Raw genomic sequence first — 18135 nt, 5'->3', positions numbered from 1 at the left:
CACACTTAGTATTCCCATCACAAATTGTTTCCTATGTCAATGATATTCCAGACAGAGGGGAATGACTAGGACTCTTTAAACTTAAGTATTCACACAATTGCCATACTGCATAGCCACAAAAGTATTAACTGACAGTTTCAGAATACTCATACTCTTCTTCTGAATGGCATGAGAATGCCCATTCATTTTTAGCAGGAAAATCTATTTATTTATTTATTTAATCTTTTTTTTTGAGTTGGAGTCTCACTCTGTCACCCAGACTAGAGTGCAGTGACCACTCCCGGCCACTGCAGCCTCGACCTGCTGGGCTCCGGCGATCCTTCCACCTCAGCCTTCCAAGTAGCTGGAATTACAGGCATGCGCTACCACGCCCAGCTAGTTTTTTTTTATTTATTGTAGAGATGAGGTTTTGCTGCCCAGGCGGGTCTCGAACCCACGGGCTCAGGCAATCCACTCACCTCAGCCTCCCAAAGGCGCGGGATTACAGGCTGAGCCACCAAGGCCGGCTTATTTTTAATTTCAATAGCTTTAGGGGGTACATATGGCTTTTGGTTACATGGATGCATTGTAAAGTGGTGAAGAAGTCTGGGCCTTAAGTGTACCTACCACCCTCACCTGTGTACATTGTGCCTAATAGGTTTTTTTTTTTAAAATCACTTCTCCCCTTTGTGTTTCCTACCTCTGAATTGCTAATGTCCATTATAGCATTCTCCATGCCTTTGCAGATCCATAGTTAAGCCCCACTTATAAGGGAGAACATGTGGTATTTGGTTTTCCATTTCTAGCAGAGAAATTTAGAGCACAAAAATACTACAGACATCACCTTTAAACTATGGACAGCCTGAGAACAGAACTATGTTCTCCATTCCGGATAAGGTCTTATTTTATTGTGGTAAAATAGACAAAACATTAATATTTCACATTTTAACCATTTTTAAGAGATGGTATTAGAAGCCTGGATTTAGGAAAGGTAAGTTCAAGCCATCTTTAATAATCATGTTAAGTAAGATTGCAGCAAATTTTCTCTTCTAAGAAAGTCATTTTTCCTTCTTGCAGAGGCTTAATCTGTGCCAGCTGCACTGATGTTAACTTGTTCTGCCTCTTTTGGTCAGGGTCAACTTTATATGAAGGCAAAGCAAGTCACAGAGTGCACAGTGTTCTTTAAAGACCACTGGAAAATTATTCCTACCTCACCAAAAATATTCCTTTTTTCTTTAATATCAACGACTTTCTTTGAACAAAAAGTAGTCTCTTTTACCTTTTCATTTGATTGGCAAAATCAAGCGTGTAAACACCATCCTTTCCTTTCTCCCCCTCCTGTGAGAGGTGACATGTCACCTGAGATTCACAGGCAGGTTCAAATGACTGATTTCAGAGCAATTACTCAAAGTACTTTGTCTGCAGAGGACAGAACATGAGTGTCCCGGGATTCTTAAAATGGTAACACAGCAGTAAAGGAAGGACTGAAGAAACATTCAAAGTGAATGAGTAAGGAAAACAGGAAAAGGGGGGCAAGGACAAACATGTACATGGGATGTCAACATGTGGTCCTATGCTAGTTATTTCCCATCAGTCTCCTTTTGACCTTGATACAATGCCACTGGTTTCTGAACTCTTCATTTTATCCTCTTTGGCCAGCATGGTTTATCCATCCTCTTCTTTCTTACAAAATAATAATTTTGTGGGCATTTATTTTTGATAACGATGGATTACAATACTGTGCCTCAGTCCAGGTTCTCTTGGTAATGTTGATTCCCACAAAATACTTATAAACAAGAAAGAGAGGGAACAGACTTTCAAACCAATAATGAGGTAGAAACAGAAAAGTAAAGAAACTATGTAAGGGATTCACAAATTTCAATGCAAAAGGCTAAGTACTTGTGAAGATTTTTCTGAAATCTCCCAGCTGGCCATGGAAATAATAACTGAGATAGCCTATATCTTATTGTCAAAGTTTCTCAAAAGCCCATGGATTTAAAGTGGCTTATGACCAACTCAGCTCATAATGCTGAAAGAGTGCCTGTCAACAGGAGAATCACTAAACAAACTATGGTAAATCCACACAAAGGAATATTACTCAGGTGAAAAAAGCTATTGATACATGCAACAACATGGCTATCACTCAGAAGCATCATGTTGAATAAAAGAAGCCAGAAACACAAGAATTCACATGGTGTTTTCCCAATGTTATGAAAATCAGAACATTAGTTGTGTCTGGGGGAGAAATAGAGGTGAGAACTGACCAGGGAGGGGTGGCAGTTCACTCTTTGGAGGATAATAATGTCCTGTATCCCAGCAGAGGTTTGAGTTGCATAGCTGTACTCATGATCAAAAGTTATCAAACAGTTCACTTGTTATCTGTGCATTTCTTTGTAGGTAAATTTTATATCAAAAGACAAAATATACTGCAGCATATATATGGATATATTTAAAGGTACACATTATGAAATATTTAGAGAGGCAGTGTACTGATGTTTTAATCTCACTTTGAAATCAAAGGATGAAATACAAGCAGCCAGAAAACACATGAAAAAATACTCAGCCTCACTAATCATCAGAGAGATGCACATCAAAACTGCAGTGAGAAACCACCTAATATTGGTAAGGATGGCCATCATTAATAAGTCAAAAAACAGCAGGTACAGCTGTAGAGAAAAGGGAATGCTTCTACACTATTGGTGGGAATGCAAGCTAGTTCAATCTCTATGGAAAGCAGTGTGGCAATTTCTCAAAAAACTAAAAATAGAGCTTCCACATGATCCAGCAATCCCTCTCCTGGGAATATACCCAGAGGAACATAAATCACTCTACCAAAAAGACACCCGCACACGCATGTTTACTGTCACACTATTCACAATAGCAAAAACATAGAACCAATACAGATGCCCATGGAAAGTGGACTGGGTAAAGAAAATGTGGTACATATACATGATAGAATGTTATATAGCCATAAAGAAGAACAAAATCATGGCCTTTGCAGCAACTTGAATGCAGTTGGAGACCACCTGTACTAAAGTGAACTATCACAGAAACAAAGAACTGAATACTGCGTGCTCTCACACATAAGCAGGCCCTGAACACCAATCACACTAGCACAAGGGTGCGATCAGTATTTGCTAGACACTGCTAGGGGAGGGTGAAGGCAGCAGGGAGGGGTCACAGGGCAACACAATGGTACCTGGTCCACTACCAAGGGGAGAGAGGGCCACCTAGAAGCCCAAACTTCACCTGCATTCCACCTATTTATGTAGCAAACCCTCACTTGTACACCACAATGCCAAAATAAATAAAAATAAGATAATTTAAAAATCCATCTGGAAAAAAAAAGAAATTATCAAAGATTAAAATGAACTAATGGGTGGCTAGAAGGATGGATGGATGGATGGATGGACAGGTAATGTGATAAAACAAATACAGCAAAATTAAAAGACACATTCTAGATGGTGAGAAAAAGGATGGGCACTGTACACAAGTCTTTAAACTTTGCCTAGGTTTAAAAATTTGTTTAACACTTTCAAAGCAATGAAGTATGAAAAATTTTAAAGTGGCAAAGAAATTGTACGAAGAGTGAACAAAAATGCATCTACTGAGCTGATTCTTTATGCTAAGAGGAATAAAACATATTGCAAAAATATATAAACTATTCTTAAGAAATGTTAAGTAGGAATTTCTTAACTATTTTTTCTTTGTATGAATTGTCTGTAGACAATTTAGAAAAGAAAGAAGAGAGCTTCAGACAAAGTTTTTAAGAATTTTTCAAATGCTTTTGATACTTAGTCGCTTTATATTATATTCTATTACAATTTATAACATCTCTACACGTTCTTTAATAAAATAACATTTCTCTCTCTCTCTCTCTCTCTCTCTCTGTCTCTTTGAGATTGCATCTTGCTGTCAACCAGGCTGAAAAGCAATGGTGCAAATCACGGCTAACTGCAGCTTCAAACTCCTGGGCTCAAGTGATCCTCCCACCTTAGCTTCCCAAGTAGCTGGGACTACAGGCATGTGCACCATACCAAGCTATTTAAAACAATTTTTTGGGGGGTAGAGACAGGGTCTCATTATGTTGCCCAGGTTTGTCTCAAACTTCTGGTCTCAAATGATTTTCCCACTTTGGCCTTCAAAGTGCTGGGATTATAGGCATGAGCCACCATGCCTGGACCATAAAATCAAATTTTTAAAAATGTTCCTCTTAAGTTTGCTTTAAGAAATTATCATAATACAATAAGAAAATAATTGGCAGTAGTGGGAAACTGTCGGGGTGCGGGGGGAATTGGCAGTTCAGGGAAACTGCTAGGGGAGGGAGGGGCACACCTCATCAATAAGGGTACCTGCATAATCAACATTTGTATACCTAACCCTGAATTGTACCCCACATCTTTAAAATAAAAAAAAAAACAACACTAGAATGATAAGCCAAAAGCAAAAACAAACAAACAAAAAGAATTAACAATTCAAAATAACTCAGAAGATCTGAGGCAGAGGACACTAAGGAGGCCAACAGCAAAACTCAACCAAACCCAATAGTCTCTAGTCCATATCCATGCTGATCTTATTCTTCATTTAAAAAAAAGTAAATATGTGCACACCATAGGGTGTCAATGTAGGTCACATAGGCAGCTAAGGTTGTAGTGAATGTGGGCATGTCCTTTCATTGGCAGCTTTCTTTAATTCCACAGATTCAACGCAATACCCATTAAATTACCAACATTCTTTTGAGACTTGGAAATGCTCTCTTATTTTAAAAAAATTATTCTGTTCTAATTCATCCCAATTAAACTGGATACATTTTATTTAATCTTCAGTCACAGATTATACTCTTATGAAATTTTATTCTTTCTATTGAATCAACTATGGTTAAAAAAAAAGTTAGTATGCCGTATATCTCTGTATTTTTTTCAGTGGCTTAATGAAATTGGTGGCATCATATATTTTTATGCTGTTCTTATCTCCTGGGAACTCAAAGTTCGGTGCTTATTTTTATTTCTAACGTGTAAAGGCTTATGTTTTACATTCTAGCCTGAAAAATATATCTTTTTAGTATCTTTCTATGAACACACACTTCAAAAAAAAGTGGAATTTTTTTTTCAGAATCTAGTGTTTTATTTAAAAATACCATTTAAATAGTTAAACAGCACATGTGTGAACACAATAGTCCTTCTCATGTCTTTGCTGCCACAATGACATTCTCCATATGTAACCACGGTTAGCAGTTTGTCCTCATCATTTTATAATATATCTAAAGTCTATATTAATTATAAACCTAAGGTTCATGTACAGAATATATCATTTGCACAAATAAATGTTTGCATATATTTTGATACATAGAGGTTGTTTTATTTATTTATTTACCTATAAACTTGGGTTTATTATATGTTTTGGACTACAACTTGCACTTCAACCTGATTTGTAGAGGCCATCTTTGTAAACTGGAACACGCAGATGTAAACTAAGTTTTAAAATTTATTTTTATTTTTGTTTTTTTTTTATTTTACAATTGTGGGGTAAAATTCAGGGTTAGCAGGGTTAGGTATACAAATCCTCATTATGCAGGTGCCCTTGGTAAACTAATTTTTAAAGGTCTCATTCTTTTCCATAGATGTTCCCAACTTTTTTTTAAAGTGGAATTTTTAAAAGAGTTAGTAAAAATGCAATTTTAAATTTAAAGAATAAATTTCACCACTTTTATTCACTTTTCCATAATTGCAAATTTTTATTTTGCAGCCTTAGCACTCATAAAAAGAAATGATCAATTTAAATTGGTAGCAGACAGGAGAATTCTTCTAATCCAGGAGGTATGAAAATGATTTACTTCTAATAGCCTCAGAAGGCCCAAGTAAATTATCTGTTTCCACTACTGACCTAAATATGCATAGCCTTTTGAGGGGAGTGCTTAGTTTTGTGAAATCATTAAAAAATTAATTCTGCTCTTTAGTGTTGCAGACTTCATTTTCCTAGTGTTTATGCTAGAGGATTATATTCCACAACTTCTGATTTTCATTTTGAATATGAATACTTCATAAATACATCTTGGTCTGTGGCAGTCTTATTCTTCCCTATTTTGGTATCAACTTCCACTTTCAGTAGTTAAAGTAAGGGAAATTTTCAACAATATTTTGACTACTTTTTCATTTCTTCTCATGAGATTAATCCTCTTGTATGCTCAGTGAGAATCTCAATTCAACAATGATGTCCACGACCTGTGCTTACTGGAGCGGCTTCCTCTATTGTTTTAATAAGGAAGAATACGTGAATATAAAATCTTTAATTTACTTTTTAGAAAATGGCATTGTGAATACAAGAAAAGATGAACAGTGCTTGGGGTACCATCCTTGAAGAGTACAATAGACCTAAAGATGGCAGGAAGACCTTTATTCAAAAGCGCAGCTAAGTGCTACTGTCTACATCCTCTCACTTGATATGAAGTCTTCCAACTGCTCAGACACAGCTTCCAAGTTGTAACCATTTCTCAGAACTATTTTCAGAAAGAGGAAGTCTTGATGTTTCAAAAAATGCGTTGCTTTTCAATTGTGCCTGCAAAAAGTGTGTGATGAACTCCCAGACATTCTGAAGGTAATAATTACTCACAAAGGCCTGTGGTGTGGCGGACATTCCCGACATGAAGTAATAAAAGGTTATTTATGAGCAGTGACCTGAGTCTAAAAGAACATTTGAAGACTTGTAGAAGTTAATGCTCAGTGTTTTGAAAACACACTTGAAATTTTGGAATAACTTTTTTTTTCTCTTCACAGCAATGCAACTCCAAAAGAAATGGCTCTTTCTCTCTTTTCCTTCCATCATCACTCCTACAATCCCATTCTCCCTAAAGTAGCCCAGGGGATCTTGTAAAGAGGTAAACCAGATCATGCCACACTCCTGGTTGAAATTCCACAAGGCCTCTATTGCAAAAAGAGTAAGATTCAAGCTCTTTTTTGGGGCCCGCAAGGTCTCTTGGCCTAAGGTTCATGGTTTCATCTGGCCATGCTTCCAGCCCCCAACTTTAGCCTGTCATTCTGCTCAAGTGACCCCACCGACTCCCCCTGTAGGGCTTTGCTATGCTGTTTCCTATGGGAGCCCTTTTCCCAAGATCACAGCACTGGTAGCTATTGTTCATTGAGATCTGAGCTCAAATGTCACTTTCTCAAAACTAATAATCATAGTAATAATTAATAATTCCTCCTTCACATTCTGCATCAGGAATTGAGAGCAGCACATCTAAGCATCCAAGGCTGGGAAACATGCTTCTGGGGGCACAAGAAATCTGAAAAAGTGGTGTCCAATTCTGTATCATGTATCTGTTAAAAAATTAGTTATGATGTCTGTCATCTCAACATTTCACTTGAGGAAAGTGTTAATAAAAACTACATAACTTTTCATTGTTTTAGGTGTTTTTCTGAATTATTTGTATCACTTTAGTTTGATGAACCAATGAGGTGGGAGGTAGCAGTTCTTTAAATTTGAACAACTCCAATTCTATCCAGTAATATTATATTTTAAAATATGCCATTCACTTGGCTTATTCATCCAATAAGTAATTATAGTATTACGCACTTACTATGTGCTGGGCAATGTCCTAGGCCTGCAGGGGATTCTGCAGAGAAAAGTCCTGCCCTTTGGGAATTTTTACTTTAGTAGAAGAAACAAACACTAAATACATTTCTACCTTACATCAGACATTCACGTGAGCTGAATTTCTCTGTGAAGATGACATATATGCAGAGGTAGAACTAAGTCAACTTCTCCTAAAGGCTTTATATTTCTAAGATCCAGGGGGAAACATAGGCATTTATTCCTTTTTATTGATTGGTTTAATTAATTTATTTATTTTTGAGTTGGAGTCTCACTCTATTGCCCAGGCTAGAGTGCAGTGGCACGCTCATGGCTACCGCAGCCTTGACCTGCTGGGCTCAGGTGATCCTTCCGCCTCAGCCTTCCAAGTAGCTGGAAGTACAGGCATGCACCATCATGCCTGACTAATTTTTCTTTATTTACTGTAGAGATGAGGTCTTGCCAAGTTGCCCAGGTTGGTCTCGAACCCGTGGGTTCAGGCAGTCCTCTCACTTTGGCCTCCCAAAGTGCTGGGATTTTAGGCATGAGCCACAATGCCCAGTTAAATTTAAAAAAATTTTTATTTTAAAGATGTGGGGTACAATTCAGAATTAGGAATACAAATGGTCAGTGTACAGGTAAAGTTCAGGCCTCACTTTGGATTTAAATTTTTTGAGTCAGAGTCTCACTGTTGCCCAGACTGGAGTGCAGTGGCATGCTCACCACCATGACACCTCCACTTGCTGGGCTTAGGTGATCCTTCCACCTCAGCTTTCCAAGTAGCTGGAATTACAAGCGCACGCCACCATGCCTGGCTAATTTTTAAAGTTTATTATATTGACGAGGTCTTGCCAAGTTACCCAGGCTGGTCTCAAACCCCTGGGCTCAGGTAATCCTCTTGTTTTCACCTCCCAAAGTGCTGGGATTACAGGCGTAAGTATATATGATATATGATATATATATATATATATATATATACACACACATATACAACTTCTGTGAAAGTTGTTTATTTCCATGACTTTTGATAGTTCAGCATGAAAATACATGAAACAAGTGAAAAATATGAATATTGTCATAAAAATTCTTTGGCCATATTGTGCTTTTCTAACCCTCTTGTATCTGCTATTGGAAAAAAAATTCACAAAAGAATAATATAATGATAGATGAACTTTAAAAACTTTATTCAACTTTTTTTTTGAGTTGGGATCTTGCTCTTTCACTCAGGCTGGAATGCAGTGGCAAGAACACGGCTCACCACAGCCTCAAAGTCCTGGGCTCAAGTGATTCTCCTGCCTCAGCCTCCCTAGTAGCTGGGACTACAGACATGTGCCACAATGACCAGCTGATTTTTAAAACTTTTTTGGTAAAGACCTCCCTGTTGATCAGGGTGGTTTCAAACTTCTGGGCTCAAGCAATCCTTTCCTCTTGGCCTCCAAAAGTGTTGGGATTCCAGGTATGAGCCATTGTATCTGGTCTCATTAAAAAATATAATCAGAGTGTTTTTTATATCTCACTCCAAACTCTGTGAATATGTGAACCATACATTGTTAACAAAATGTTCTATCTTAACTCTTATTTATACATTTTGCAAAGGTACCTTGACACTATATTAATGTACATGTATCCACAAGTAACAGTAGAACTTGAACAGAGAACATAGTACGTACATGGAAAAAATCATGGAGGTTCTTACCGGGGTAGCAGTCGAATGTCTCCAGAGTATTGTTCGTATTTGTAGTTTACCACATACCACTGGGAACTATAAAAATTACAAGCCTGAAAGAAAGAATAATGACAATTATAAAAATCATCATTCAAAAAAATCAGCTGTCCTGGCAAAATGTACTGTGAATATAGTTCTTGTAATTTCTGGAGTGGTGTGAATATTAATGACTTTAAGACAGGTAAGGGGTTTGCTCTTTCTAATCATCTTACACTTTCTAATAAAATGGAAATCTAACCTTTTCCAGACTCACAAAGGAAGAACCATTTAACATATATATTCCGTTTTACTCCATCATGGAAAACCTAATTTAATCAACCCTGAATCATATTGGATTATGTTGCTAACCTTCAAGAACTGCAATTCTTCAGCTTTTCTTTGTGAGTTCTTTCATTATCTAAACATTCTTGGTAGTGAAAGATATTATTATTTATGTGTCATAATTTTAAGCTCATTCTTCTTGTTCTTACTTCAGTAACCAATCCTTTTCCTTTTTATGTCATCATCCTTATTAGCCTGAAACTAGTTTTTCTGCTTTTTTTTCTCATATCTTCTGTGGCACAGCCCTCTCTAAGATTATTCATAGACTTCATAAACAGATGTGAATAAGTGATAACCAAAAATTATTTTAAAAACAGAGCTAATAGCACAAAGTAGCTATCATATAGTGGTACATGCTGGTTGATTTTATAATATTTATTGATGGCAAATATTTTCCAAACATCTACTGTGCACCTTGCACTGTATTGACCATGGATTTGTAATGGGATTTCACTAGAGGGCTTTTGAGACTCCTTTCTATTCTGAAATTACGTGATTCTAGGGATTAAACAGCTATTGTTAGGATTGTAAGGACACCTGCCCGCTACCATTAGTGAAAAAATGAAAAGCGATAAACTCACTGCACTGTGAAGAATAAAGACCGGTGATTGTCTTTGTAAGCAAGGGGTGAGGCAACATGCAGGGCAGCAAGAGCACTGTCTCTGCCTCTGCAGAAACATCTGAGGGACGGGTGCCCTGGGCACCACAGAAAGATGAAGAAAGAAAACAGAGTTTGGGTTTTTGGCTTGAGATGCACAGAAAAGGCAGAGGGAGAAGGGAGGGTACTTTTGATTTCTCTGACTTTGAATTCTCTCAGCATCATAGCTTTATTTGTTGAGGGAAGTACTCACTCACAAACTGGGGACTGTGGACAAAACACGGAGTGAGATTGGGAGAAGGAGTGTAGGAAAATGGTGGCTACAAACACAGGACAAAAGAAGAATTTAAAAACAAAACAGCAGCGACACAGATAAATGCAGAAAACAGTAAGAGAACTTGGGGATCTACGCCTAACAGATGGGATGTGGAAGGTGAGTAAAATGGCATGGTTAGCTAGAATTAAATACTAACTTGCCAATTCCCGAGTCAATTCTGCAAAGCACGTGTTTCTGGAAATCGGAGGACTGAGACTTCACATGCTTTTTGGCTAAGGTGTGTCATCTTCATGTTAGAGTAGGTGCCAGGGATTCAGACAGGAAGTATAAAGGCCGATAGTATCCCAAGCCATGGAGCCAGAACCTTCATGATTATCATTCTTCTTCACCCTCTTTCCCTTACTTTCCTTTCTCTCTACCTTGCCATCATTCTCACATGAAACAAGATATATTTTAAAACGGAAAACAACAACAACAACAAATCATTCCCTTTCCGCATTCCCCTTTACTCTTTTTTCTGGTATATAGTTTTACCTCCTTCCCCACTACCTCTATAGATGGATATGAACATTGCTTTTTAGTCACTTAGCATATTCTAGGGATTTATACATTTGCTTTCTGAATTTTATGGCCACTTTAAATCAGTAGAACAAAATGTTATATCCTAATTAACTAACTAGTCTCCTAGTTCTGGAGATCATTTATCCATTAATTTGTTCAACAAACATTATTGAGCTCTTACTGAGTTGTCCTAGCTGATGGAATACAGCAGTGAACAAGAGACACAAATCCATGCACTCTTGAATTTACATCCTTATGAAGAGCTGATCAATAAAAACAAAAGTAAGTAAATTGTGTTATATGTTAGAAAATGATAGTATCATGAGAAACAAAGCAAAGGAAGGGGGATGGAGAGAGTTGGGTCAAGGGAGAAAATTTAAATAGAATTTAGGCTTAAAGAAGAAGATAAAGCAGTTTTGAATTTTGGTCCTGCCACTAACTAGATGTGGGATCTCAAGTTACTTAATAGCTCTAAATTTTTTTATGATTATTATTTTTTATTTTAAAGATGTGGGGATTAGGTGCATAAGTGGTCATCGTACAGGTGAAGTTTGGGCCTCCCACGATCCTCACTTCGCCTGGTTTGGGTTCAGGTACCCTTATTGATGCTATGTGCCCACTCCCTTCTCCCCTGGCAGTGTCCCAGTACTGTCAATCCCTTTCTTGTAGTATTATGATGCATTTCTTTATCTGTCTAAATAATACCAACTTCACCAGGATCAAGTAAGATAATTCCTGTAGAACACCTACCATAGGGTAAGCACTCCGTAAGCACTTGCTTTAACAGTATCAGCCAGTTTGAGTGAATCTATCATTTACATTCACAACAATAAATAAACGATTTTTTGACTTATAAAAGTAAAGTTTTAGAGAAATATATTAAGTATGATTATTAAAGAGTTCTGCTTTAATCAAATGACTTCTAAGTTTATTTGCTAAATTTCATGTATCTGGTGGTGGGTTGATGAACATCAGGGTTGAATTATTATGACTCCTAAGAATTCTTCTTAATCTGTGATTTCTCTGATTCTGAGAAAGGTGTGCATTTTACAAACCGTTTCTTCTACATAGTCATGGCATTTTAGAAACGTTACACACGAAAAATTATTCTTTGTTCCAGCCTACACAGTCACTCTAGGGAGATCATTAAACTATTATAATTATGACCACACCTCCTCTTTGTCCAAAAACTAAGCTGAAGTGATCTGTTGCAAACTCAAAGTCAAAGGCTTTGTTGCCTCGTAACTCTGCTTGTTACAATAAGGCAGTGGTTCGATTTTCCCTTACTGGCTTTCTAGCCTACAGCACCTGTTACAAAATACCAGCTCCTCATCCCCTTTCTTTTTTTTTGTTTTTGAGTTGCAGTCTCTCTCCGTAGCCCAGATGGGAGTGCAGTGGCTGCTCCCGGCCAGGAGCGGCCACTGCAGCCTCGACCCTCTGGGCTCCGGCGATCCTTCCGCCTCAGCCTTCCCAGTAGTGGGAACTACAGGCGCGCGCGCCCGGCTCATTTTTGATCCTCATCCCCTTTCAAATGGAGGCTGCCACCGTCTACTTCAAAGGTGAAGAGTGTGGATACTGAGCAAAATCTTGCTGAGATGGTTAGATACTCCAAACAACAATGCCCTGATTCACATTTTACTCATTTATTATGTTTGCTTGTTCAGCTTTTATATTTGTATGTATCTAAACACACAAAAAAATTGTGAAAGTCAACACATTCAAAGGATTTTGTGCCGTTGGGGTAGAATTTCCTAAGCAGTACATAGCCCATGAGTCCTCTAGGGTTGGTAATTAAAATTCAGGTCTTGGGTCCCATTTGAGATCCACTGAATCAGAAACTCTTGAGTGGGGCCAGAGAATCTACATTTTGAGAAGTAGTCCAGGTGATTCTGAAGTAGGTGGGGAAATCTTACCACTTCACCAGGTAGAATCTTTCATTCCACATGAGTGATAACTTGCCTGGTCCTTGTTTGACTACACACAGAGAGCCTTCCGTCCTATCTTCATATAGTGGACACTAGTAACTGAGATTGTCTTTCAGTTTTCAATCATATAGACATAGCCTTTTGAAAGGATATGTCAATTCCAGCATAGGGTTTTATTTATAGTGGACAGTAAATATTTATTTGTTGAATGAATAATCTTCGATGTCCTTTTTCCTCTAGAAATGACTAAATGTGATGCCTTGAAAGTTCTAAAAATCTAAATAAGCTAGAAAAAAATGGGCTATTATAAAGGATACCCTAAGGTACTGCAAAGAAGTATTTCAATTTTTTCTCCTTTCTCCTCTTCTTTGGAGAATCATTAGAATCAATGCAGATCATGTTATATACCTCAAATAGCAATTTAGGTTTGGCAATGTAATTTGTTCATCTCATAAAGGGGCCGATTGTTAGAATCTGACTACATAGTAATAAGTAGGTAACAGATGGTTTTTCAGATACAAAATCATTTTTCTTTTTGTCTGTAGAGGTTTATTTAATTACACAACTAGTTCCTTGCCAGAAAGATTAATGTAACCATACATGGTTTTCATTTTGGCCCTTAGTCACCACGAGAATTAATTCTATATTTGTAAAATGATGGTGGTAATTTTCATATTCATATCATTCTTCATAAATTTTAAAAGTAATTATAGCTATTGTATAAATGCTGAAATGAAGCACCATGAAATTAAGTGACTTTGGGTCAATTATGCATTGAAAAGGAGAATAGATAATTTATTGTCCACACTGAGACATTTCAGAGTGAAAGAAAGCACTATCAGCCAGGCCAACACTTAGAAGATGCGACTACTCCTGCAAACCAGGAAATGTGGTCACCTGATATACAGAAAATTCAGAGAAAAAGAGAAAAGGCACTGAAAATATATTTTCTTTTATTAGATCACATCATGTGTTCCTTTAAAATGCAATAATTAATTTCTGCAATATAAAAACAAGTTGGACAGTAAACTAATTTTTTAAAAATGTAAACTACATTGTTGGGGGAGAAGCAGAAATGAGGAGTTTGGACAAAATAAATAATGTAAATATAGGTATCACTCAGTTTCAGAAATCATAGTACAATCTTACTTGATGGAATTTTGTTCTGAGTTTTAAAATAAATTACTTGATATGAAGTGGTAGTACTGTGGATATAAACTTATGCCCAGTGTAAAACAGAATGTCATATTAAGGGCCAACCAAGGGGAAAATCATTTTTAAACTATTTTGTTACTTTGAATTATAGAGTAGCCTAAATAGTCATTTGGAATCTTTATGGATTATAAATTGAAAGAAAATTAAAATATTTGTTTTCTCTTTTCAAAATAATTTTTGTTAAGACAGTTGAATAAACTATAAAGTTAGATTTCCATAAATCACACCTGTGTCTGGCCTGGGAACATATGTTTTAATTTCCCAGCTAGATCTCATCACACATAGTTTGTCAGGACATGAATAATAGATGGTACTAAAAAACCTTGGTAATAATATGATCTAATAATTTTTCTTAAGTAAGGCATACAACCCAGATCGTAATTCAATGCAACTGAAATTTTAGGTTCAAATTTAAAATGAGTTCTTTTTTATTCTTAAGCTCCCAGGTCTCTGAGCTTATACATCTGTGTTTTCACTCACTTACTGCCAAACATTTTAATATGATTTTTATTGTGCAGAACTGTTCCAATTTAGAATTGGAAAAAGTTTTCATATTCGGAAACAAGACTATTATTCTAGGGATTTTCGTGAATAGAAAATAAATTTCTTCAGGATTGTTAATGTGAAACATAGCCATTTTCTTTCAGTGGTCTTTCCCCAGATATATTTTATCCTAATGGCACTAAAACATAAATTCATTTTAATTTACCTTAACCACCTTTTGTAAGGTAATGTTTATTATCTTTAGTGTAAAAAATTGAGTTGATTCATTTTGTTCTGGCTATGATAGAAATACAGTCATCATATACGAATACAGCAAAGCCTAATATAGAAAAATAACAGATTTTGCTATTTTACCTTTTTCATTAAAGTTATAATATAAACATAGCTTTACTTATATTTATGCGATAATTATTTATCATTATAAATATTAATTAATCATTATATTATTATTTATAGTACAAATTTATCTTTTAAAAACTGCACACAAAATGACAAGTCCCTTAATTTGTAACAAGATCTTTATCAATGAATTAAAAGAGCCTCATTCTAAAAGAAACAAAAAAACTAAACAAAAGCCACACACAGAAAACCCTCAAAACCCCCAAAAGATAAAAAATTTTAAAAAGTATTCTTATTGACATTAATTTTATTAAGAAAGGATAAAATTTAAAAAAAAATTTGGAGCAATTTTTATAGTTGCATATTTTAAAACTAATCTCCAGGAATTAAATGGTTCATGTAGCCCTGATGCATATCAAGGAGTTAGTTCTAGAGGGAGAAACACCATACTTAACTGTACTTGGGTCGAAAGTTAATAAATGCGCTAGAGTCATTCATTTGCTGTCCAACATTTCAGGATCAGAAAACAGCATTCATTTTTACTTAATTTATTAATACATGCAATCCACCCACCCTCTAGTAATCTATTAAAAGACATTCTTATTTGTGGGCAAGTTTGAGCGCACATTATTCTACATATGAGATCCAAATAATAGTATAAAGCACACTACACAAAGGCATTTTGTTTAAAAGAATGGCTACTTTATCAATGTGCATAATGTGCAGCCCAAAATTAAATACAAAGCATACAGGATTATTTTAACTATAAATATAAAAAAAAACCCAAGTGTTTTCTTGAGACAAGATAAATTTCATTCTAGTTAGGCATATTTCCTTAAGTTAACAAAAATAGGCAGCATAAAGCATATGTTAAATTATAACCACTCTCCTTCCTCCATAAATTTCTTCACTGTGTCTTAGGACTCAAGTTGTTTAATATCTCTTTTACTTCCATGAAATCTCATCATGCAGTTTCTACCTTGAATATTCATAATTTTCTTCTGAATTAGTTGAATGCCATTTGTCTGAGACCAAATGATGAAGAGGAGGAAGAGGAAAAGAAGGAGATTTCATTTTCGATATTATACTCATTTGATCCTATTGTTTTTTATATTTATAACATCTTTGCTTTTAATAAATAGAGCAATGTTTTGAAACATAACTTAAAATCAATAATCAGCCTACTGAACTATTTTTAGCCGTGGCATGCATTGGATATTGCATGATAAGATAACAACACATTTCACATCTCTTCATAGTTTAACCCACTGTAATCAGATTGTGCTCACAGCTTTGGAAACTGTTCTGCTAAAGACCGCCAATGACCCTGAATTGCCAAATCCAGTGAGCCCCTGTCATGATCCTCTTTTGGCATTTAGTACCATTGATGCACTCTCTTTCTCTCTTTGACTTGCTCGCTTGTTACTGACCCATCTTATTTGATCCTGAGATACCTTGTTCTTTTCTTAACTTTCCACCTATTCCTTCCCAACTCCATACAGGGGGTCCAATTTACTTGTCCCTTCAGTGGGAGTATGGCTCAGGAACCTGCCTTCTCAGCTTCAGCCCAGCCCTTCTGGTGTTACTGAGCAAACTCTTCCAGGCTTAAAGCTTCAACTTGCAAATTTGAGAGCCACTTTCTGTGGTCCAGACCCATGTATTTATCTTCTTCTCTGCATGTTGGCGAGGGAGGTTATCCTACTTGCTTCATTTCGTGCCTGTGCCAGCTATTTTCACTCTCTCCTAGGCTCCTTATTGGAATTAATGGCACAACTGTCTAGCTAAGCCCAATCTATAAGTCTGGGAGCCATTTTAAACACATTCCTTGCCTTTACTTTCCTTCTGATACAAAACTCCTGTCAATTCTATCTCCTTAACAGTTCTGTTCTGGCTCCACACAATCACACTTCCACAGTCATTCTGTTTCACATTAGTATAGCTCTTTATAGTCATGTACCTGGATTACTAAAACAAATAGTTTTCCATCCGTCAAACTTTTCTTCAATCTTAATCACCCCCAGGTCAATCAATCCATTCTCTGGTCTGCTCTTAGTTGTTTTCTTCTCACATGCAAACCTTACCTTGTTTCTCTACTTTAAAGTAATACTCCACGGATACTTGGATTATATTGAAAAATCTGGTCACAGGTCTGTTACTGCTTGCCTGATGGTATGCATCTTGAGAGCAGGGACTGTGCTACATCACTGACATCATCAGTTTAGTAAGTGGTACATGCTGAATAATGATCCGAGTCTAATTTTTCATTAGAGGGTTGATGCACTATATTGCATCTACTTTAGCTTTTGATACAATGTGATCTATAATAAGAGCAAATCAGCAAGAGGAAAACTTTCTGTGTAAATTTATGTCTTTGTAAAGATAAAGTAATTAACTCTACCCAACTGAATTGCAAGTAGCAGATTTTTATATACTTCATGGAGTACCTTGTTTATGTTACCATATTCACATTTGTCCCTAGGACAAGAGAAAGGATAATCTGATAATTAGGTAGGAAATTGAGGGGAGAAATTTAAGGGCTAAAAAATATTACTTTGACCCTTATGATCATGATTAATTCCTTCAAGTTTTAGAATTAACCTTGTTTATTCTTATAATTTGCGGTATGAGTGTTAGTCCAGATGACAACTATCACTGAGGTTTGTGTGGAATTGTGTCCTAATATTGCAAGATCTCTCTGAGCAAAGGCAGATATATTTGATAATGATGACAAGAATTAAGAAGGGAGATTTGGCCATGAAAATAAACAACTGATTGATTTGATATTACATGTTTAAACTTCAGTCACCCTCAAAGTACTTTTGTTTGATGCAATACACATATCAAGATGCTTTTTCCACTGCTCAAAATGATTTTTGAACTCGCCAATTTGGATTTTTTGATGCTTGTCCTGTTTTTTGTTTCACCTCTTCCACATTGGCAAAACAATCCCCTTTGAGGATATTTTTCACCCAGAAAAACAAATAAACAAAAAATCGGGTGAATAGGGAGGGTGGGACATGGGGGTCATGCTGCTTTTTGGTCAAAAACTGCTAACACTTAGCATGGTGTGGGAGGTGCACTCATAAATCACCTATCAGGAAATGAGCAAATACGTTGAAAG

The 18135-nt window shown here is 36.3% G+C and overlaps 1 protein-coding gene across 4 annotated transcripts in view; it reads right to left on the bottom strand.

Annotated features, from left to right (window-relative positions):
• The window catches only part of DOCK10 (dedicator of cytokinesis 10), a 280494-nt gene that overhangs the window by 116835 nt on the left and 145524 nt on the right, over window positions 1-18135 (bottom strand). For all 4 annotated transcript variants that reach the window (XM_008061036.1, XM_021713939.1, XM_021713938.1 and 1 more), the window contains exon 4: window positions 9245-9327. In XM_008061036.1, the coding sequence (XP_008059227.1) occupies window positions 9245-9327 (83 nt within the window). The remainder of the gene's footprint in view (window positions 1-9244; window positions 9328-18135) is intronic.

The sequence above is a fragment of the Carlito syrichta genome, unplaced genomic scaffold (genome assembly GCF_000164805.1).
Source record: "Carlito syrichta isolate Samal-C Ts95f unplaced genomic scaffold, Tarsius_syrichta-2.0.1 Scaffold304926, whole genome shotgun sequence".
Classification (NCBI taxonomy): Eukaryota; Metazoa; Chordata; class Mammalia; order Primates; family Tarsiidae; genus Carlito; species Carlito syrichta.
Note: the sequence above shows the minus strand (reverse complement) of the source record. Positions and strands in the feature narration are given on the sequence as shown.